The sequence below is a fragment of the Idiotropiscis lumnitzeri genome, chromosome 11 (assembly GCF_059441095.1).
Source record: "Idiotropiscis lumnitzeri isolate Australia: NSW breed Sydney's pygmy pipehorse chromosome 11, RoL_Ilum_1.0, whole genome shotgun sequence".
Taxonomy (NCBI): Eukaryota; Metazoa; Chordata; class Actinopteri; order Syngnathiformes; family Syngnathidae; genus Idiotropiscis; species Idiotropiscis lumnitzeri.
The window spans coordinates 10,150,080-10,174,185 of NC_142401.1; the positions used below are offsets into that span (position 1 = coordinate 10,150,080).

The following is a 24,106-nucleotide window of genomic DNA, read 5'->3' on the forward strand; positions in this document are numbered from 1 at the left end:
GAGGCATAAACGTCACATTTTCCCTCCTTGTTTAATCACTGCATTTAATGTTGCATTGCATATAGGTTATTGTTACTGTGCATGGGTTGTTTTTAATTTTTCATTGTCCTGTCGCATTACTGCCATTGAAAGCATCTTTAATCCCCTTTGTTGCCCTTAATGGCCGACCTCAGGTAAGGCGAACAAATGGGACAAAGCGTGTGAGTCGAGCCGATAAACAAAAGAGGAAATGAGGTGAACGCTGCGGCACCAGACATACTTCCCTTGACAAGCATGAAAGAGCAAAAAAAAAAACTAATTTTCCATCACCATTGATTTATTCCATTTGACAGCATTTTTCCATAGGTCCACCCGAAAGCTCAGCAGCCCGAAAATTTCATTTCAACTTTCCAAATGAAGACTCACAAAGAAAGCAATGAAAGTTTTATCTGTTCAATTCTAAATGGCGTGTGGCCACAATAAGGCAAATTGGTTTGCCCAATTAATTGCCACAGCTGTAATGACTCTGGACCCCTTACACTTACCTCAAATGAGTTTCCAAGAGAAACATCTTGCCAAGTTTTTAGTGTTGAATGGGAAAGGAAACTACAAGTGCATAATTAACTGTTTTCCATAAGGGATCTGTGCTCCGTTTATTTAGGTGTGCTTCTGGGTCTTCCGAAGTTGCATGATACACACATGATCGTAAAGGAGGTTCCAAAAATAAAACAAAAAATTTAAAAATGCAGTTATCGGAAGGTGTTCTGTAACAGTGATGACAAGTCTTGGGGTGCCTTTTGTTGAGGGGGGGTTCTACGATTCTGCTGTGGTGGGAAGAACTTGCACAAACAGAGTTTTGGTGTCCAGAGATTTTACTGCAGAATCAGTCGGCAGCTCTGAAAGACACAAGATGATGCTTAATTGTATTCATTATATCTGGGGCCTCTTTTCTACTGCACATTACTGGCTTGGCGTATCATATTCAATCGGTATTTACTGCTCAGCATGATTTGAAAAGGAGATTTGAGGGCCACTGCAGCAAAACAGAGACTGTGGCGTACACTACTACAGCAGCCACATGAAAGCTTAAATTAGCCTGTGTATTTAATTTGCTAATTTCAAGACACTAATTCCCAAAACTGATAGGAACGCGACAATGACAAATCTGATTGACTGCGGGCATTACCAGTGATCTTACCCTGATTAAGGTCCTGGTCCAGGTAGAGTCGGAGCCGCCTGCCGCGGAGGCCGAACACCTTGGCGGCCTCCGACAGCAGGCCTGAGTAGTCAAGCCCGTTGTGGCCCACTGGGTTGACCAGCAGCAGGGTGCCCACTTGTCCCGTTTTGCACTCTGCAGGAGGTGAGCAAGTAGGGAGACCGGTACACACATTTGACTCATTATTCTACCAAGGAGCATACAATCAGTGTAAAAAATTACAGAGCAACGAATGAGTGACCATGAAGGTTATGTATTACGCAATTACAAATTCAAGGTTGAACGCTACTGAGTTATGAGCACGCAATAGAGGCAGTAGTTTTGGCAGATGAGCATTTTCCAATAATAAATAAATTTAAAAAACGGCAAGAAGAAACTAGTGTTCGAGTTTCTTTATGTAAGTAGACAGATCAAAACTCACAGGAATATATTCTTTATCCTCAGTGTAAAACAATATTACTGCAACTTACTGTGCAGTTGTGACTGTCTTCTTTCTTCACATACATATCCATGCATTATACTGACCCCTGGTGGCCAAGGCATGCACACCAGAAGTAGCCAAATAATGGATGCATGATGCAAAAACTGCTTTCCTTTTTAGGTGCCATTTGTTTTATTAATTAGAAGGTAAAACATGTGCATTTTTTAAATTAAAAATATACGTTAAAAAATGTTGGTGTTTTAATAGGAGCTGGAACAGTTTAACAACTTTTCTATTCATTTCAACGGAAAAAGAGGAATACAGACAATTGTTTTGATTCTGGTTACAGAATAAATTGAACTATCGTATTTTTACGGCCATAAGACGCGATGCATCAAAGGACGCAACACCAGTTAATTGCATACACTAGGCGCGCCGCACTACAAGGCGCGAGCGAGCTCAGCTCGTGCTAACTCAGCCCGCTCGCGCACTAGCTCAGCCCGCTCGCTGAGCTCACGCTGAGCTCGCGCTGCGCTGAGCAACACCAGTTAATTGCATATACTAGGCGCGCCGCACTACAAGCCGATGAGCTGCGCTAGTTGATCGCACTAGCTGTAGCCAGCTCACCAGGATTCAATCCCTTAAGGGATCGCTGCCAGAGGTATCACCCCAAGTCAATGACAGATGTTGTTAAACTATAAAGAATCACTGCCAACAACACTGACTCTAACCAATAAGAGGTGTCATGGCAATACGACTACTAGACATCGTCAGGGGAGGGACTTAACTGGTCAGCACACTCCTGAGAGTCACGGTTTCAAATCAAAACCAAAAAAACTCAGCCTACAAGCAAACAATGAAACAAAGAAATAAGATTAACACAAAACATGTATCTCTCATGCCATCTATATACCCAAAAGAAATAAAAATAAGACAAAAAGATTAGAGCAATGGCTTCTTGGGAGCCACTCAGACTCAGCCAATCACATGGCTGTTTAGAGAGATGTGCATGTTGTGCTTTGGGCTTTTTGCAGTCTGTTGTCTAAACCTGGGACGTTTCTTGCTTGCAATAACATAAATGATAAGACAGACTACAACATTGTGGACAGCTGCCCTTTTGTCCAGCTTTCTCCTACACCATCACCCAAACACCATAGTCACATAATGTATTAGTCACAGTCAATTCGAAGCATCGATGACTCAGACTTTGACCAGCAGGGTGTGCTAACATGCACTCCGAACAGCCCAATGGGTAAAAGGGTTGATGGTCGAGAGTGATGCTCAGTCCATATAATGGGCGCGTCGCTTTACAAGGCGCCTCGTTTGCATTGGGGAAGATTCGGTACTTTAAAGTGCGCCCTATGGTCCGGAAAATACGGTATATGACACGACCAATTGCAATAAGTCTTGTATTAATTTTGCTGAAATTAAGTATTATATAACTAATCTCATTATTTTAACAATTTTTGTAAAGTTTTTGTTAGCGCGGCTACCACTTCACCTCGCTGCTAGCGTGCATGTGCGCGTTCTCACCCGCAGGCTGTGCGTTGCAGAGTATCAGGTTGACGTAAGGACACACGAGGGCGCTGCCGGAGGTGGCGGGCCCGGGGGAAGCCGCATCTGTTGTCACTGACAAGGTTTTGCCACTCAGTGCCCGCAGGTCTGCTTTACTAGCCAATTCTGCGGTGGAGACAAGCATCGCCGTTAGACATAAAGAGTGCACAGAGGAGCAGCTTTTTTTAAATATTTGGACTCCTGCTCACCTTTGCCGTTGTTAAAGAGTTTGATCTTGGTGTCGTTGGTCCCGAAGATGCTGCTGCACACGATTTTCAACTTGTCCACGTCCAACCCGTTATCGCCTTTCGGATTCTCCAGCAGCACCACCCCATCTGCGAAAGACAGTCATAAAGGGGTAATAGACAATTAATATTTCATATTCCAACTTATAAATCTCACTAAATGCTTGATACAAAATGCCAAGAGCGGTCTCTTTGGCATTTTCTGAAGAAGTTGTACAGCACACACCCACGCATTTACTGCAGTACACATGCAGGAGCTGCTGTCACCCTTCTAAACATTTGCCACCTCATCACCACAAACATTTTCCAACAACTATATACAGTTACTTTGAAAGAGACGTGTACAAAAACAACATGGGGCAATGAGCCTCATGCTCCTTCGCCAAATTAAATGAGCATTTTCTCTTAATGTTGTCTCACTCACCTTTTTTCGTTCAGTTTTACCTTGTTCTTTGCCGTTGACTTTCACTCGGAGGTTGACGTAAGCACACGCCGGGCCATTTAATGCGACCCGTGGCATCGACGATCCCTTAACAATCGTTAGCTCCAAGTCGGAGCCCTTCAGCTGCACCAAACATGGGAGATAAGCAGTATAAGTGAAGGGCGAATAACAACTTCAAATACATTCTGTAACACTTAAATGTATTTGCTAATACCTTACGAAGTCGACCTCCGGAAGGTTTTCCCCCAATAAATAATGTCAAGTGGATGATTTATTCCACAGACTAGCTGTCACCATAATAAAACCAGTATCATGTATGAATGCTTTTTAAGTAATTTATGAAGTATTTTTAGGTTATTGTCGTCAAGATAAAACCTTTTATCTGCAACCCAGCAAATTAAGTAATTTTAGTAACATTTTCATAATGTTGACTGTCTAAACCAATAAAAATAAAAATTCATTACTATAATGGAACTACAAAGTATATAAAAAAATTTAAAAAAATTACTCCTACGAAGACAACTGACATTCTAGTGAAGGATGGAGGAAGAATGTAGCACAAGTATCCCTGACATGACTGTGTTGAAGTGTAATTAATGTATTTACATTAGCATCTGCTTGGTAAATAGCATTTGTGCATTGATTTGTAAATCGTGTCTTTTTTTTTTTTTTTAAGTGTTCATGTCATTTGCACAGTGTACAGTCTGTGTAATAAATCACGATTGTACTCAAAAGCAGGGTAGGCCCTAGACTGTTCGGTCAGTCGCAAGGCATTTTGAATAGCGATGAATTTAAAAAAAAATTTAAGTGTTCAATTTTGAATGTTCCACTGATACTTTCCAAACTCATACCTGCGTCTTTTCCTGGATAATGACACTGGCACCCTTAGGGACCGGGTAAGGCAAGAGCGGCGCCTTGGTCGTAGCCAGAATGAAGTCCGTGTGAGCCTGGATTACTGAACCCAAGTACTCCCCGTCTGGCTGACAGCGGTAGTACACTTCGATCTCATCCGAAGGCACCAAGTGGCCCTGAGTGAAATATTAATATTTTTGATTAGGGGAAGAAAAATGTTACGAGGATGACGTTATTTTCTAATAACATTAAATCTGTAGGGAATGGTTACCTAAAGGAAGGTAGAGAGGATGGGATTAACATCACAGGAGGATGACATGAAAGGGGGTGGGATTAAAAAGGAATGGAAGAAAAAGACTGGAAGAACAAATAAAGACACACAAAATGGATGGACGTATTTCGTGATGCATTTCACCGCTTGCAGCCTCCGCTTAAACTTGACACCTTCCGAAGCATTGATTTCATCCTAATCGGGACCGCTGCGCGCTGCATGTGTGGACAGATGCAAATTCATGACTGCGCCACGCACACGCAGTGATCACACATACAGCTCAAGGGCAGAGAAATGAAGTTGGCGAGTTGCAGTGGAGCGCTCAATCAATGGAGGAAAGTTTATAGGCTCTTGCTGCCGAGTCAAGGTAGTGACCCTCTGCTGATGGGGCTACCGCTCTGATTGTGCGCGTGTGTGGATTGATAAAAACAGAGAGAACTCCAGTTAAGCGCGAATCCTGATAAAGAATGGGTTGACCTACTGCTACAAGCACACAAACAAAAACACCCACACGCACACACAAACAAGCAAAAAGTATGAGCGAACGTTGGGTAAATTAATTCCCATCCCCGGGGTGGAAAATTCCTCACAGATCTTTGGGAGGCGGGGTTTTGTGAAATAAGAGTTGGAATGCGGCCTGGCCGGGTTTCCAGCCAGCAGCGCTGCCGCTACTACCGCGCGCACGGATGGAAAAAAGTTGTTTGTTTCTTGAGAAAACAAGAGGCTGCCGGCTAATCCGTCTTTACTCCCCGGTCGCACTTCAAAGCTCCAACGCTCGAATCTGAAAGGGGCCAGAGCATAATTAAGCCGCCATTAATCCCGCCTTATGATGGAGAAATGTCTGACTGGGACGCTGCAATGGAAAGATTTCACAAATTAGCATGAGAGCGTTAAAAAATGAAGTACGACGGCAATGGAGGAGGGCCATCACAAGGGTAAAAACAAAAATACAAAATAAGAAGAAAAAAAAAAGGTAAACGCTAAATAGTAATTGGTGGACAGAAACTGAAAATTTGGCGTCAATATCCAACCAATTTGGAATTTAATTACAATTAACAAAATCACATTTTCACCCCCACAGACAATCCATTTTTTTATTTTAATAGCTACTCTTTCTTTCCACTGGACTAATGTGTGCCAATGACTTTTTTTTTTTTTTTTTTAGCCACAGAAGTCAGTTAGATATACAGTATCAGCCTGAAATGTAATACGCATGTCAATCATGAGTAGACCCACACAAAAAAAATAAAATCTCATGAAACCATGACCCAAAACAACACACCACCTTGGTTCCTTTGGTTTGAGGCGGGCATTCCAAAGGTCATTTTGGCCATCAGGGGTCTTTCCTGTTCATAGTCCTTACAGTGACCGGAACTTAATGACTTTTTTGGGGTGACTTACACACTCAAAAGCTGACCAAATGTTGCCTTTGATATTTTACCAGCCCTCCACTAAAACTTTCTCGACTCTCCAGAAAGTTCGCAAATAATAAAAGTGTCTCAAACTGACACAATCACCTTGTGCTCTTCATGACATGAATCACAAAAATATTTAAATGCTCTCTTCAGGGATTTGGGCCATTTCCAGCCTTTTATTCTTGTGGTTGTAAAGTTGTGGGTGTTGACTACATTTCAATAAGCACCAAATGGGAACGGGCCAGTCAAGCTGCCCCGAATAAGACACGCCCCCACCTTCTTGCGTAGTTTCTGAACGCGATTGATAACCTCTCTGGCAACGCCCTCATCCACCATGGATTGGTCCGGCGAGACATCCAACAGCACCAGCACCTACGGGACAGCCAAGAGCGCAGATTGTTACAGATGTGCCATAAGCAAGCAGCTTTTTCTCCAGCTGCAGTTAAAAATTAAACATGCTGTAGACTCCCAGGTGAGGTGATTCCATGGCAGTTTTGATTCAAAGGCAGACATTTGAAAATGATATATTTTTTTTTAGCATCAAACCGCTACAGTAAGTCTAAACTAAGCATCTAAAACGGGAAAACAATGTTAAGAAGGGTAGAGAGGAACTGCAAAATGCCATTCGCCATAATTACACCGTTCTCAGTAATGAATGCGTGTTTTGTTTCTACGCCTTAATTTGTTTCTACAATTCGATAAGAGTTACGAAAGTTGAATAGGATACTGCCGGTTTTCAGGAGGCCAAATTAAGAATTGAAAACTTTTTGTTTTTTTAACTTTTAGGTTCAATACAAGACCTCTCATTCAGTAAATCTGACCATTATGAGTGGGCAATTTGGGATCACTATTACAGCGTATGACATCAGAGTCAATCAGCGATTTTGCATAAAATGTCAAATATCGTCCGATTTCGATCCGGTGGTAAAGGGCACAATCACGTATAAAAAAAAAACACGACATGAGATTGACAATGGTCTTTCAGGAACATAGAAACTATGCATGTATGAAAGCAGGTCAGCCTTGTTATTTTCCAAGTTACAACAACTGGACTGTACTGACGAACAGTCTATCTGCAGAAGTGGGGGGAGGGTGAAGGCGCATGTAAGCAACACACAGCCGAGAGCATGGCAGACCGATGGGGGACTGAGAGGCAGTGCGAAAGAGCGAGAATAGCGGCGAATTGAAAAGACAGCTCAGTAAACTGGTATTAAGGTGCAGCCGTGCGCTGTTCGTACGCTCGGCGGAGCAGTGATTAGTGATGGCCTGTGGGAAAGCCAGACGAGCTGGTCTCCACTTAGCTGAGCGACGATTCGCCAGGATAGCACTCTTGGAGACGGCTGTCAGTACAGCGACGCTGTCGTTTGTTCCCCGCTCCACACAATCTCGAGTGTGTGCAGTTGACGGGCAACACGACGAGTGTGTCAGTAACATGTCAAAATGCTCGCCATCTGTCTAGTATTGGCTTGTTAAGGCAGAGGATCACAAAGCAATTTTTTACAATTTATACTCGGGACGAGCATACTAAAGATGAATTGATTTTTAACAACGCATGGCATCGTTTTTAAATGCAACACGAGCATGGATAGAGGAATTCTGGATTCTCATTTCATCCATTTTTTTTTTACACTACCTCATTAGGCTGACTCCCAAATTCCTTTGAAAATAATATGCAAACAATAAACTAATTAAATGAACATTTCGTATTATTCATTGAGGTATCAAATAAAATTAGTAATGTGTACCAAAAATTAGAGCCCCACCAATGGCGATTTTTTTGGGGCCGATGTCAATTCCGATATGACGCAGAACAAAATAATCCAAAAATAATCCAAAATAATCCATAATCGAAAAATATATTATGAATAAATTACTACTTTTTTGCTCCCTCAATGCTTACAGCAATAAAGATTTGAATTCCATGCATAACATTTGACTGCTCTACAATACTTTTCCTCCTTTACAACAGAGGAAAATGGGCAAATATCTTCAGATTTTTTTTGTAGACTGTTGTAGCATGCAAGTGCTTTAAAAAAATGGTAAAAATATGCCCCCCCCCCAAAAAAAGACCCATTTGCACAGTTAGCATCCTCAGAAGCGAGTACTGAATGCCAAACGCTCACCTGTGAGTCCGAGTGGGCTTCATACTGTGCAGCTGAGTCAGAGCTCTGATTGAACGTGTGCATCAGCCTCAGATCCTCCTCGCGAAGCTCGTGTCCGTCCACCATGATGGAACCTGAAATGCCACCACACAACATGCAGCATATGTCAGCTGACTCACAGGACATATACGTCACACTCATCATTCACCGACAGGATTTTGTATTGCCTGTAAACTGTAACAGAAGAAGTGAATGAAAGCATCATTGATCTACGTTTATTAAAGCAGTCAACAAAAGGCAAATGATTTCCCCGTATGGGCCTGGGATATTCTCATTTAACACCATGCTAATGTGCTGTTGTGCCAATTAGGAACCCTGCAACTGCACACAACTGTTGTGTGATGTGATTTTGAGAAGCTCTCGGCTGGTTTGCACGCGATTACATTGTTTTCACTCGTGAAAATAGCCACTGTCTTATGAACAAATAACAGCAAGAATTATCAATATTGTGCCGGAGAGCTTTTGCTTTTTACATACTGTACATACGAGTACAATGGAACAAAAAGCATTCCATGACTATGGTCGCCTTCTACATTGTTCTAAATAAATCCACAGCAAATAAAGTAAATGTGAATTAAACCGCCACCATTAATACTGCAGACGGTGTTATTGAGTTGATTAAGTGTTAAAGAATAGATACATTTTTTTTAATAAAACTTGAAATGAAGTGAAAATGCCCATCTTTGAAGAGGAACAGTTTTTGGTTACACTGAATGTTGAATGAAGCAAAAAAAGTGAAGTTTGTACGCTTCAACTGGTCATACCCTTGCCTGTAATTAACCATTCCACGTTAAGCGCAATGCAATTTTTGAAAGCATATGCGAAAATTTGTGAAGGCAAATTATTAATTGGTTCTCTTGCTCATATTATACTGGGCGGACAGACAAACTTTCTTTTATCACAGTTGTATTGTCCCGTTCGTCCGTAGCATCATTCATACTCGCATGACGAAGAAAAAGATCAACTTGTACAGTTCCGCCTCGTTTTGAACTCACGTGTCATAATATTTGCTGACATCACAAACGATGACTGTTTCAACGCCAAAGTCTGTTTGACTTTCCAGGCGTACCTTCCGAGAACATTATGGTTGACTTAGTAGATGCATTGTATGGCGAAATATCAGTTTCTGAGTACTGTTTTCCAAGATTACAAAGCGTATTCATGTGTGAAATGGAGGAGGACAAAAAAAGGTTCCTTTAGGATTTAATATAGGAAATTAAAAAAAACGAGCTATTTAATACTAGACGTGCAATAAAACAGTGTGAGGACAGAGTGAAAACTTCCATTTTTTTGCAGACTTGGGTGGCGGTGCTACACAATTTACTTTCCCTCCACCGTGACAGTGAAAATCAATGAGATTATTCTTGGGACTTTTTTTGAAACTCGCCACCAGTTTCTGAGTAGCACACCAAAGAATCCGCCAAAAGATTTGTCAAAGGCTGTAGACGATACCACCCTAAAAGGCAGATAGCTCTGGGCTGTTGTGATTCTGTTTAAGTAGCTCTAATAGTGTCAAAACGGTTCCACAGAGAATTTTCAATCACTCAGAATGAGGACCTCTTCTACCCTCGGCTTATGTTCGCCTCCACTGGTATGGAGAAATTCCTGAAAAGGACAAGATTCCTGGCTGCATCCACACGAGCTGTCAAACAATGCGGCCAATCAGCTCTCCTCATGTTTGAAGTATGCCAGGGGCACCAATTAACCATCTCTATGTTCTCGCGAAATACCGTGACCACGTCCTCCTCTTCACTCTTAGATGCCCCGAGGCAAGAGGAAGAGGAGGAGGAAGTCACTCCGCTTCTTGTCTAATCTTTCATCTCTCCATGTCGATTTCCTGCTTTTGCTCACAATTCACCTCCTAGGTTACCCTGTCAAAATGGCTGGATCAAAGTTAGAGAGGAGGAACAAACGCAGAAGCAGCCAAGTAATCCCTCTTCAGGCTTTGGATAAAGCTCTGCGGCCAGCAGCATAGTCAGTCTAATTTTTCAAGGCAAAAGCGTCCAACATATACATAAAAATATCAAATAAAATCTAAAAAAAATATATATAGTAAAATGTGTTCTGTCAAAATTAAAGCGTTAACTAGAGATTAATTTTACATTTTTAATTCAGTTTTATTTATTTAAAAAATAAAAGTTACATTTAAACACTACCATATTAGCTGTACATCTCTATGCACATCTCAGAAAAAAAAACACACTGCTCAAATTACCATTGAGCCTTGCAAATCAAGAGCTGGAGTGTGGCGCTCGTGGGCAGAACTAAATGTACTGTATATACACTTTGAGAAAAACGTCACACTTTAGATCGTATTCAAGGATCAAAGAAAGCTATTAGAACAGTCTTTGAATTAAAATATACGTCATATTTCATGATTAACATGTTATTATTCAAGTAAATATCTGTTACAAGCTTCACAAAGAAATAGTAGTTGGAAATTGCGATTAATTGCAATTAATTACAGAAATATGAGTTTAAATTTGTTAATATAGCGTGTCCAAAAGGGACAACTCCAAATCTCTCCATATCCCAGATTTTCACCTATTAAAGTTGACGTGGAACATGGGTTATATTGCATTGCTTTTATGTTACGTATGTATTACTTTTATCTTAAAAGATCAAGCCAGCAAGGTAAGTCTTGCTCTGGCGTGATTGTGAGGCAATTCGATGGTTCACGTTTGCTCTTATAGCCTCTTCTGCGTCACTTTGATATGGCTGATATAACCTTGAAAGGCACACTCAACAATACTCCCGCCTGCTCCTGACAGTAAAGGAGGGCTTCATTCTTTGGGATCATTTGATTGCAATTAAGTCGCAAGTGAGCAGCAATGCAATAACTAAGCGGCCATTCCTCCGCACTCCTGTAAGCCTCTTTAAAATATTCAGTGTCTTAAAATGGGCTTTTCCTCACGCGAAGGCATCGTGATCAATTAACTGTCACTCTGAGCCACACTTTTCTCCACTTCCGTCTGCCAGCCTCTCCTCTTTGCAACCAGACTAGACATCAAACGTCCTAGTGATTGGCAAAGCCAAGTTCCCACAGTCCGGATGACCTCGGCAGAATCTTTCCCATGAGACCTCAGGGCTCTCCGCGCCTTCCTCCTAGCCTAATTGGAGAGACGAAATACCTTGTGCTGCTTTGATGCTGGCAGCAGCGAGTTTACTTGGTGGCACATGAGCCCAGTAACATGCTTTAGCTTGATTTGAACACGGCGTTGAAACTTTAGGATGAACACTGGAGGAGTGTAAAGCAGGGGTCTTTGATCCTGTCCTGCATGTTTTCCATCCCTGCCTGCAGCAACGCACCTGATCAGCAAGTTCTGCAGAAGCTGGAAAATGTATCCTGATCATTTGAATCAGATATGTTGCAGCAGGGAGACATAAAAAAAATCCAGGAAACCAACCTCAAGGAACAGGATTGAAGAAAGGGAACTACATCTTTGTTATGGTCACTGAGACCTTGAATTCTCAACTTTTCATTGCCCTCAAAATTTTCTTCATATACTGCTAGTCAGTTTATCTTCCTCTATGATATACAAAGCGATGCAGCATTTCAGTTTCATTCACAAAAGCATTTTTTGTTAGTTTGGTCGCATTTTGATCATGTCTGTGTGATTGACAATGTTTTTATCTTTACTATCTTATTATTTTTGGAATTTTGATGACCCATGATGCTATTCCGTTAATGTCTCATACGATGGCTTGACTGCCTTAGCATCTGACCACATCTTTGTCTGGTGCAAGTTGGCTGATGAAAAATTTCCATTCACCACAGTGACTTAAAAGTGAGTTAAACTTCACAAAAGTAAGGGAGAAAATCATTTAAAGGACGGAAGAAATCAAAAGCAACACGGCGGGTTCAAGTAACCCCATGTGACAGATAAATAAACGTTAAAGGAAACATCATGAGAAATTACAACATGAACATCACAGTCCATTTTAACTTTTACTTTACCAGCTTAAGTGGATTTAATGGCCGTACCTTTCTTCTGGAAGGTCTCGAGCTGTTCGCTGCTGAGCTCCTTGATGGCAGCGGTGATGGCTTTGAACGCCCCCTTCAGCCTCTTGCCCAGCACCATGTGGTCCGGCTCGGCCCGCAGACGGATGCCGTACTTGTCTTTGTCAGTCGAGATGGTCAGCCGGCGCACATTGAGCTCCTGGAGGAAAAGACAGAGACCATGAGGAACTCCTAATCTCGGAATGGGCTGCCGTTTTGGTTAGGAGTAAGATGCCACAAGGCACATCAAAATAGACGATTACCCAAGCATTTGATGTAATAATCAAAATTGTGGAAAAAATAGTCGGCAAGGCATACGCGCACACCTGGCTAATGATTCACGCAAATATAACTACCGCACTGCAACGGACAAAATGCATCCTTTGGTTAAATATTTTTATTCATACTCTAGAAACTTAATTCTGGTTGCGTAAGATCATCTGATACGACAATGTGCGGTAGTTCAATGGCATTCGGTCGTGTCGCGGGCCTAAGAAGCTGAACTCTACTCTGAATAAATAAGCATTATGCAACGCAGCAATTTCAAACTTAAGCGCTCTGGGAGTCAGTCTAAGAAACAAATCAAGAAGTCCACGCTAGAGAGTCATCCTGTCACAGAGTGAGTGTACCGTGAAATCAGGCAGTCACTGAGCTAGCCCATCTTTACGTCCCCAAAGAGTCTGGCAGCCTTTCTCAGTCAATTCTATACGTTCTTTTCTCGTCTAAAGAGGGAAATACGTGACATATTCATATGTGATTAGGCAAATATTGGTCACGCTGCCTAGCGGGTACCAAGGCGCTCCTTTCAATTGTGCTGTAAAGTGGCTGAGACAGACATTTCACGCAGATGACTTTCTGATATGCTACTTTTGACTGAATGATGGAGCTAAGGTTTGAGCAGGCTCTTTATATGTGGATTTCATTTAATACCGTTGCCAGTAGAGAGCTAAAAAGATGGGAGGTCATGCACCATTGCGACGTGCGGCGCTTATTCTCATCCATTCTAAAGTACAGGCCATTTATTGAAGACGTCTTCTTGGCTACTTACGCGCTCAGAGGTGAGAAAGGCAACGACGTTCTGGCACGTGTTGCCAGCCGCAAAGAATGTGACAGAAGCAAGTAACCCTGACTGTGTCCCTTTCCTCTTGTCGGCAAAACATCATCATGTTTTTTTGGATGCTTTAACACAAGTCATCTTTGGTTTGTTTTTATCTAGTTCAGTTCCCAATTTGTGGATAGTGCAAAATTATCACCACAAATGTAAAGATAACCACGATATATTGACTGTAAGGAAACTGTTTTTTTTTTTGGGGGGGGGGGTTAACAGGTGTTTCCAAGGAAATATTGGACACAGGTATACCTAACATTTTAGTCTTGACTACTGCTTTGGAAAATATGTCATTACAGAGTTTCCCCACAAATTTGAAAATTCACTTTTTTTTTTTTTTTTGGGAACCTATCCTGTTATTTGCTGAAAAATAAGTATTGCTTTAGCGCTACGTTGGGTCCAAGGAATTAGGTTTAAGTGAGGGGAGGAGCATTATCCAGACAGATTGTAGCCCCCTCTAATAGAAAATCAGGGATTCGCTGCCATCTTGTGGCATTTATAGGCAATTAAAATAAATATTTGTGTCAATTATTCGCAGACTTTTACTATTTGTGGCAAGGCTTGGTCCCTATTGGCCACAAATAGCATCGGAACACTGTGCTTTGGCCGCAAGATGTACCTAATAGTTTGGCCAGTGTGGACGTAATATTTTGGCTTTGGCATATTTCTAATATTTTGGCAATGGGGCTAGCTCATTACTTGGCTATGAATGCACCTAATATCTTGGTCTTAAGATGTTCCAAACATTTTGGACTCATCCATCTATTACTACCATGATTTCCTTGGCTTCCCAATTTATTTTTTTTTGTCACAGCAACCGCTAATATTTTAGGTGTAGAGACTATACATATTTTGGACAGAGTATTTTGACATGAGTGTTCCTGATATATTGGGAATTGTGGGAGATGGGCTCACACGTCCATGGCCGTGTTCCATTACTCATTTAACACGTTGATATCACTGAGATGAATTTGTACTATTTCCATGATGTATTGGATTGGCTTACTTCCAGGATGTATTTCTGTAGCGACTGGATGTCTTGGAGAGCGTCTGGATCTTGGTGAATGACGACCACCTCCTTCAGTGGATACTGAGACACATGACAGTCATTGCAGTCAATCAAATGTTCATAGCGCAGTGGTCATATACGGGTACACGCAGTATTGGCCCTGCACGGGGACAAAATGGATGATTTACCTTCACCGGCAGGGTCTTTCTGTCACGGATGACCCGCCCCAGCTCGATCACCGACTGCATCTGAGAGACGGCGTTCTCGATGCGCTTGTCAATCAAATTCTCCCTGCGAAAAAAGCAACGCGGACGAGTTTAGCGCATCTACGATTTGAGCGATGCAGCTTCACAGCTTTCGTAGACAAATGACCACTTGACTCCGACGATCACTTGATCTCCATTTTAGAACTTATGCGTGTGTTTCATCAGCGTATGTCTGACAGAAAGGCACTCTTCATGATAAAGGGTGATGACGACGTATATGGGCACCTCCCAAGGTAATGAAGATCAAAAGCGACACAAAGGGCTAAAATGGTCAGTGCGGGCGGGTGTTCAAGTGTCTAATTTGACTATTGGAGGGTGGGATGAGCAGCTCAGTGCAGACTGAAAATCCAATGACGTATTATATAAGTTAATTTACATTAACAAAAAAAGAAGAAGAATAGACAGACCTGAGCTGAGACTATCTTGGTATTTTTCCACACACAACTCACAAACACAAAAATATCAATTGACTGATTAGAATGTAAATAGTAGCCAGTAAAAACAGATTCAAAATTAAGAAACAAAATGGAACAGACTGGGTAGACGTAGTTTTGTTACATTGAATATTCGGCTGGGTCATAATAGTGTTAAGTGTTCTGAAATTCCAAACGTGTCAAAGCTCAAACAGATTTTCTATCTGCCTTTTACACAGAACCCAGCAAGGGTTAAACCCATTCGTGCGCCCGTCAATTTCAGCACTGCATAATAATGATTACAGCTTGGAGTTCATTCAACGACACACGTGCCATATTTTGTTACTAAAAACACCAACGCCTCACTGAAATTAATAGCAAACAAGGAACTTGAAAAATTGTTACTAAATTACGACCAGTAGCTCAAGATATTATGCTATAAGATTATGCTCAAGAAGAAGTGCTTGAATTGACAAAAATTCAAAAGGGTTGAAAATAACCAACCTGAACATCTCACTTTTAACCCTTGTGAATGCGATCATGTGACATGATTAAATTAACCAGAAGTGACATCACACACACATCATACATTTCCAATCTGGAGATCGAGGATTAAAATCAATTGTCTCCAGACAGTTAGGAACGCTTTTTCATTGTGAAAAGAATTGATTGCAAGTCCTTTCATCAACTCCCACCATTTTCAGAACAGAGCAGTTACAAGTCGGTTGTGTTCAAACTCTGATACTATCGTGTAATAATAGCGGGTTGAATTCAGTTCCAGCCTTTGACTTTTATACAGAAGAGTGGAATAGAGGGTAAAAAAAAGTGCTAAATACTTATACTAATAATGTTTTTACATATAGTGTGAGCTTTTGACTGGTACGGGATGTTGATGAGAGATCGGAGGGCAGCGTCAAGCTATCCATTGCAATTTTCAAAGGTTTAATTGAGAATTACACATTCAACTCATTTTTGTGTAATGCAGGGATTTTCCCCCACCTGACTTGGGGCAGCATGAGATAATGGATGCTGCCAGTGTCCTTCTCCTCCAGAGAGGCGAGGTCGACGAGGTTACGCAGGTTTTGATACATCATTTCGGTGATGAAGGGGGTGAAGGGTGCCTGGGGGCAAAGGCGGAGGAAAGCAGAACAACTGTAGTAAAAATGAGCAGAAGATTATTTGATGCTGTGCAACTGTGCTTCATTTACATTTCCCAATGCAGTGGTTCAAAAGTCAAAAGGAGCTTTAAACATTTTTTTTGGGGAGCAGGGGGGCGGGGGGGGAAAGCAAATCCAATAAATTTCATTCCAGAGATTTTATGAGCAAAAGTTCAAACAGAGTTGTGCCAGCAGTGCACTTCAAGCATACTAATGAATTCATAAGACTCATAAATGATCTGTATTGATCTAGGTCAGGCTATCTGGCTCTGATCGCTCACGTGTTATTATTCATAGCCTCGAAAACACATCTCATGCGCACCCTTTGCATACTCGTACGATTAGTCTGACACACACACACAAAAAAAAAAAAAAATCAACAAAAGATATTTTTCTCTTACTCTTACCCAGTCACGCTTTCACACAAGCTGTTATGACTCACCATCAGCCTGCACATGGAGAAGAGAACACTGAAGAGGGTTTCCAGCGCCCACAGACAGTCCTCTGTGCCACTCTCGCCCTACAAAGTTCACACACGTCAATACAATGCCACCACCCCATGGAGCAGTGAATAGGACAGAAGTGCCCAAACACACAACTGTCCAACTCCACCAATGGTGGCAAAAAAAGTCCACTGATAAAGGGGGGAGGGGAAGATGATTAAGAAAAATATTCCAATTCAGTCGCTTTAAACTGTCCGGTTGTGATCGATTCAATAATGTGATGATAAGTACCTAGATAAACAAAATTAGCTCAAAATATTTCAACACGTGTTGTCATTGTGTTGTTGATGTGTTGCCTTTTATTCATTCTTCACACCTTGTTTACCTCCAGGTTTGCCAACCAGGTCTCATTGTCTTTAAATCAATAAATGCTCTGTTTTCTCTACATCTTTCATCTCTTAAAACATGCATCGTAAGGCGGACTTCCAAATAAATAAATGACGTTTGCCCATGATGAGGAGGCAACAGGAGGACCACTTGCACTACATGACTACTATAATCAGCGGAACAGAACAGGTTGCGTCTTCTGACATTGTAAATGGTCATCATCAAAATGTCTCAAAAGATCAAAATGGCATCAACTGGAATGGCTAAAATAATCACTTGAGCATCAGAAACACAAACTCAAGCAAAAGAGTCAGACCGTTGACTTCACTGATCAAGTGATCAACTCACCTTCAGACGGCGCCTGTTGGTACGAACGTACCAGTTGGTGAGCATGTCCACAAACTTGACTAGGCGAGGCACCACAGTGTACAGGCGATATGCTGCATCAGACAAGAGTTTACACTTTTACACTCAAAGAGTACAAACCAGTAAATATAGTACATTGTGAAAGTATTAGCCCCCCTGGAATTTTTTTGACCACATATCAGGCGTCAAAAATATCAAATTGCATTTTTTCTTTTTTTGTGAAGAATCAACACGGTACACAATTATGGGGTGTAAAGAAAAACGATATTTGAAACTGAAAAGTAGGCCGTGTGAAATTCTTCACCCCCTTTTCTCTCAGTGCAGCCAACTCACTATAGAACAATTTTGCACACAACACTTTTTAAAGGAAAAAAAACAAAAGAAAGATAAACCGTTAAAATAAAAAATTTAAAAAAAAAATATATATATATATACATATATTTATTTTTGTTTGTTTTTTTTTGTTTTTTTTTAAGCTTTAAATGTGGCAAAAGGAAAAAAAGGTTCAAGGGGGGCTAACACTTTTGCAAGGCACTCTAAATTGCCAGATAATCTAAGAAACTGTACACGCAAGTGTTTGCATCTGTCAACTCACCATCCATTTCAGCCTTAAAGAACTGGATGAGGGACTGCGTGAAGGACTGGATCCATTTGTCCATGATGTTGTCACTCGGCTTCGCGGCATTCTCGTTATACAGGAACTCAATATCGTCGTCCTAAACGCAATCATGGCCAAGCATTGGCACATTCCAACACAACAGGAACAAAGCATCGGAAAGTATCACTCACAAGTCACGAAAATGTAAAGTGATGTGACGTAATTGCTTTGCGTGTAAAAACACTTGCTCATGGGCCAATAGCTAATTGGATCTTCAGGATAAAGAGTATGCAGATTACTAATGCATTTTTCTTCCTCAGAGGGTGGCTTTTTTTTAAACTACTCTGTTAAGTATGCACCCAAAAGCATCCTTTCCACATAAACAACACCACAGGGACTAATTACGGCACCTTTTTACGACATTATTTCATTCTATTAATCAAAGGTAATTACTGCTCTGTACCAAAGAGCAATGAATTTATTAGGCTGTGATTGTCACGCCATCCAACATGTCTGCATTTTTAAAACCTGGGAGTGGAGGCTGTAAAGGATGACTTGCGGGAGAGTTTGGGGAGAAGTGACATTTTGTGATGTTCATTACGCGCCCGTACCTTCTGTAACCTTTGCACATTCTGCACCAGGAAGCGATAGGCATTGTACCACGGCAGGAAGACATCCTTCAACACATCTCGAACGCCTTCCTCTTTGAAACGCAGGTTTTCCGCTCTCACCACAGGGGAGTTGATGAGGTACAATCTGCAGTGAGAGACAGATGGTAAAAATCTTGGTGAGTACGAGTTGAGGTAGTTCGAACTGGCAATTTTATGTCTTCTTGAACCAACGCATCGATTTTATGGAGGCCACCACACACTTAACTCATTCACTGCCATTGACGGGTATACAAGCCAAAAAGTGCATTTATTTTTACCTGGGCTGGTCGTGATTTATAAAGACTTGCTAACACCACATGGCATTTAGCCCAAACGAGTGTTAACGGGCTGCTACAGATATCCGTGGTAACTGTGAATGTTTTAGGCTGAAGTCTTATTCTGTTACTATAAACTTGTGTAATGTGAAAAAGTTTCCTCCAGAGTTTCACTCATTAAATGTGCAAGATTTTAGACAATACACAACGGTCCAGTACTAAAACGGAGTTCTAAACTAAACAAAAATTACTATTTCGGAGATTTGTTGAGAAATGGCAAAAACCGAGAGAGACTGGACCGAAAAAAAGTTTTTATCATTTTCATTTAAAAAAAGAAATGCATTTCTAACAACATGACATCTCCTTAATGCAACGAATATGTACTAGAAAATCTGGAAATGAATACATATAAAGGCGCATTATGCTAATACTGATTCAGTTGCAGTCTAACCTTCAAGTGTTGGAAGCTACAAATTATCTATTTGCTTCACGTATTAAAGACTTCTCGGCCCAACTGTTGAAAGTTTAACATTCCAAAGTGTAAATAGACACTAGGGATGTTAACCCTACAGACTACGCTTGCATTGAGCTGTCAAACATCAGAGCTGAACCTGAGGCATTAAGACGTGAGACTTCCTGCATCGCCCTTAGTATTTTCTGTGCAAATGATTGCAGGGCATATGTATCATCTTTACATTCGGAAAAACAAGCACACATAGAGCACTGACTGACAAGTTAAAACATGCTGCATATAATTCACGGAAACACGATGTGATAAGAGTCAGAGTACTTAAGCATGTACAGTTTGCAGTTCTCCATATCGTATATTAACAAATGTAAAGATGATACATCTAGTTCTGCTCAACTCCTTCCCTGATGTTGTAAAAATGTTCCGGTGTGCTGCAACTGACCACATAGCTGCACTAAAACTAGAATTATCGCATTGTGGGATTAATAAAGGCCATGGTCTACTTTTTTTTGGTATCCTATAGAAAAACAAACAATTATATTTCTCTCTGCAACTCACTTTTCTTCCTGTGGATGTGAACATATGGTGCAACTGGGTGGTGCTTTATTCATTAGGCCGTATGCCGCGGTGCTTCTACTGCTCAGGGCAAAAGAGGAATGTGCATGCGCGTATGCATGTTCCGTTTGCCTGGGTTTGTGCATATACGGTATGTAGAACCGTGACCGTTTGCTTTTGTAACTCGTGATTCATTCAAAACCATGCCAGCTAATGACATAAGGTAGGTTAACGCACACGCACTTACATACACACTACCTGCCACCGGCACAAAAGTATTCATGCTTCAGAAACGCACAATCACACTTGTTCACATTCAAGCGCAAGCGCTGACCTGAGGGCATCGGCGCCATAGCTCTGCACTATGAGGCTCGGATCCGGGTAGTTCTTCTTGCGCTTGCTCATCTTCTGTCCATCGCTGCGGGGGTAAGACGGGCAAAGGCATTAATATGCATACACGTACACAAGCACGCATGCATAAAAATACATCTAAGTAACCGCGCACTTGGTATTCAAATTAGCGGAGCCCTTCCAGGTCAGCAGGCCTGTGAGCACAGTGCTGCGTTTAGGGCCACGGGCTGAGGAGGAGGACGAGGAGGAGGAAGGGGAGAGACCCAACTGACAAGCACCTCTGAGGGACTAGAGGTCAGAGTGCACATAGCGCCATCACCATAACCAACAGCAGGTGAAGGACGGGGGACGTACGAGAAGAAGAATGAAGAATGTTGGCAAGAAAATGAAGGTGGGAGGGGCATCTTTCACAAGACTGAAGACTAACCTAGCAAGAACCAATCCATTCACGATGACATTCTTGAAGGGCGGTTTGCCGAACAGGGCTGTGGAGAGCACCAGCAGAGTGTAGAACCTAAAAGGAGGACACAAAAAAAGAGGCTTTAAATATACTATTTTACCACTAATGAAATAATTGTTTTAAAACACTATCGACCAATCGAATTGGGGGGCGTTGGGGCATCTAATGCAAATAAGCAGAGCTGGGCAGCCTATTCTGGGGGCGGAACGGTCCGGCCCTCCGGCCTGGCCGGACGTCCATTTTTGGGGTGGGGGGTGACAAATTCTAAATTAAAAAAATAAATAAAAAAATGTCGGGGGCCAACAATTTTTAGGAATAAGGCCGGAGGCTCGAGGTCGGAACGGTACCGAGATGGCGGCCGGAGGGTGGGGGACTGACTGGCAAAAAAGGGATACCCAAATATGTGTATATGTTTGCTCTTGCAGGAAACGTGGGCCATTTATTTAATAGATTGATTTAATGGTTTTGATTGATCCACTGATGAACTGAGACATGTTGTCTTTAAGAGCATTTTCCATCTACTACTCCTCTACTCTCTGCCTCCAACGAGGAACGGGGCGCTTACATCCATTGCTCATCAGTCCCCATCTTCCATGCACATCCCCCTCCCTTCCACTTACCACCCCCTGGTCTGGTCAATGCCCTCGGCAATGAAGTCCGCCGGGAACGTGTCCTCAAATTCCTTCCTGTTTTCGAAGGGGTAGTGAACCTGAGCGTAGGGCATGCTGCCACTCTCGAACCAGCAGTCAAACACCTCAGTGATCCTCCGCAGGACACCTTTGCCACAGCGCGAGGGGATGGTCAGATGGTCGATGCTGGGGAGGGTTGTGAGTGCAAACGGCGTGAAATTGCAACCAAGCAGACTTTTAAGGCGCTTCAAACTACGACAGTATTTTTAATTGTAGCACGGATTCTTGAGCGACTTTCTGCTTGAACACTCACCTCTCCCGATGCAAGTCGGTTACTTTCACTCCAGTAAGTTCCTCCAGTTCGGCAATGGAGCCGACACACACCACCTGATCAACACGCACAACGAAATTTGGGTGAGGCGGCACATGAGCACACGTTTGATTGATAAAGTGACAGCATTATCATTTTAACAACGTAACAACTGTGCTGGTTAGCAGTGATTCAGAACTGTAATGCATCGTCACTTCTTCTTAGTTACATGATAAGGTATAAACAATCCGAAATTAATCCCTCTATTAAGCCATTTAATTCAAAGAACAGTATTCCCTCAAATAGTGCCGTAAGGTGTATTTCAGAGAAGGTGTTTGATTACGGAAGTTGAATATTCTCAGTGGCTTTGCAGGTTGAACCAAAACACAAGTGTTTAAAAACATTACATTTAAATCCTCTCATTAGCGGTCAATATGGGCTTGTCATGTCACAAAACTGTATAGAAATGTGATATTTTACATAGCTTCACTATGTAAAATAAGCATTAAACATTCTTATGGTGATGCACAATTCTTCTCCATTCAAAGTTTTCCAAAGAGAATACAACAATATGTCTGGGGCATTTTTACAATCTTTAAATTGTTGATTTGATATTCAATTTTAAGGATAAATTAGCTACACACAAGAGGGTAGTCATATTACGGAAAAAAACAAAACAAAACAGTCACAAAGCACCATATGTCCCAGTTGCGTTCATTTCAGATAAGGTGGTCTTATTCACAAAACAAATCTAAATTACTCAAAATGTTTATTTTAGCATGGTAAAATCTAATTTGTAAAGACAGATTTTTCGATACAGCTTGTGTAGCTGTACTTTATGTTATGACTGGTGAGCAAGGATCAGACATTCAGTGGCTTCAGAATTTGATCAGCCTTGAGTTAAAACATTCTACGCGCAGGTAAATTGAATGTAAAAGTCGGCCTGTGTTAACACACCTTCAGAGCAACTTCATAAAGTGCTCTCCGCAGAGAGTCGGCCTATGGGCTCTGCTCTAGTTTTGGCAGCACACGGTAGGTAACATGGCCCAGATAGACGCCAGTGCTAAGCTAACCCCCGTCTGACACAAAGAAGGCATCATAAAACGCAAAACAATATTCACACTGGACCTGGACGTGACAGAAATAAAAGAAGAGCTACTGGGAGATGGAAATCAACCGCAAAGAAACAGTTTTTGGATGTGCAAGTTTGCCGTTGCCGGTATGGTAAGAGGGTGACGGGCACCAGGGAGCGCTCTGGAAACAGTCACAGTGCTATTTCCAGCAAAGAGGTCACGAGCCGTCTCCCTTTCAGCCCAGGGACTAGCACTTCATTTAAATTAAAGAAACAACCCAATTGTGAAAGCTTTATTAAATCCACTTGAATTTGCCTGTGATCAGTAGCAGTCCTTGCTTGAACAGCAACCACATATTTAAGTGAACCCACATATTAAAAATGAGGGCTCTGGCTGCTCAGTACAGACCAAAAATCAAAGCCTCCAAAGGCGATAACGTTTGGAGTTACTTTAATCCGATGCGTCTCAATTATTTTCTGTTACGTCCCCCTAGCAAGAAGAAAACAATTCGCGCCCCCACCACCCACTCTCTTGCTTTTTCATTGCAAAACAAATCTACACTGTAGCGTAAATATTGGGCAATGAGAGCGTCACTGCCAACTACTGGAGTGGATGTGCAATTACACCTTATTGTAGTACAGTGGGAAAAAAAGAGTCCTGCGTACCCCCCTCAGCATCACACCACGCCCCCTCGCACCACTATTTGAGAAGCACTGCTTTAATCCCAAAAATTGTTCTAGTCCAAAAAGTCCAAATGTGAGTGTTCAAATTTTCTTGGTTGGAAATGGAGCATAAAAAAAAGGTGAGTAGCTCACTAAGTTCGTACCTGGGACATACAATTTCCTTTACAGGATTTTCTATGGGATAAATGGTTGTCAAATGTGTTAACTAGCCTCACACAATGGATTGTGTTGCACTGCACTTTTATAAATTCTTTGAATAGTGTAATGTATTCTTTCCTCCACCTTCCGTTATCGTCTTTCCTTTCTATTACGTCGCTGTTTGCATTGTACTCCTCGGAAGTCGCCCT

General features: G+C 41.8%; 1 protein-coding gene across 2 annotated transcripts in view; it reads right to left on the minus strand.

Moving 5' to 3' along the window:
- Positions 1 to 295: 295 nt before the first annotated feature.
- iars1 (isoleucyl-tRNA synthetase 1) overlaps positions 296 to 24,106 on the minus strand; it is a 40,456-nt gene continuing 16,645 nt past the window's right edge. For both annotated transcript variants that reach the window (XM_088309867.1, XM_088309868.1), the window contains 20 exons: positions 22,007 to 22,080; positions 21,685 to 21,879; positions 21,032 to 21,118; positions 20,588 to 20,671; positions 18,916 to 19,060; positions 18,302 to 18,422; positions 17,689 to 17,780; positions 16,953 to 17,030; positions 16,353 to 16,474; positions 14,863 to 14,965; positions 14,672 to 14,755; positions 12,543 to 12,717; positions 8,519 to 8,631; positions 6,672 to 6,767; positions 4,709 to 4,885; positions 3,860 to 3,980; positions 3,380 to 3,505; positions 3,150 to 3,296; positions 1,178 to 1,330; positions 296 to 875 (listed from right to left, as the gene is read on the minus strand). In XM_088309867.1, coding sequence (XP_088165993.1) covers positions 793 to 875; positions 1,178 to 1,330; positions 3,150 to 3,296; positions 3,380 to 3,505; positions 3,860 to 3,980; positions 4,709 to 4,885; positions 6,672 to 6,767; positions 8,519 to 8,631; positions 12,543 to 12,717; positions 14,672 to 14,755; positions 14,863 to 14,965; positions 16,353 to 16,474; positions 16,953 to 17,030; positions 17,689 to 17,780; positions 18,302 to 18,422; positions 18,916 to 19,060; positions 20,588 to 20,671; positions 21,032 to 21,118; positions 21,685 to 21,879; positions 22,007 to 22,080 — 2,376 coding nt within the window. In that variant the 3' untranslated portion in view covers positions 296 to 792. The remainder of the gene's footprint in view (positions 876 to 1,177; positions 1,331 to 3,149; positions 3,297 to 3,379; positions 3,506 to 3,859; positions 3,981 to 4,708; positions 4,886 to 6,671; positions 6,768 to 8,518; positions 8,632 to 12,542; positions 12,718 to 14,671; positions 14,756 to 14,862; positions 14,966 to 16,352; positions 16,475 to 16,952; positions 17,031 to 17,688; positions 17,781 to 18,301; positions 18,423 to 18,915; positions 19,061 to 20,587; positions 20,672 to 21,031; positions 21,119 to 21,684; positions 21,880 to 22,006; positions 22,081 to 24,106) is intronic.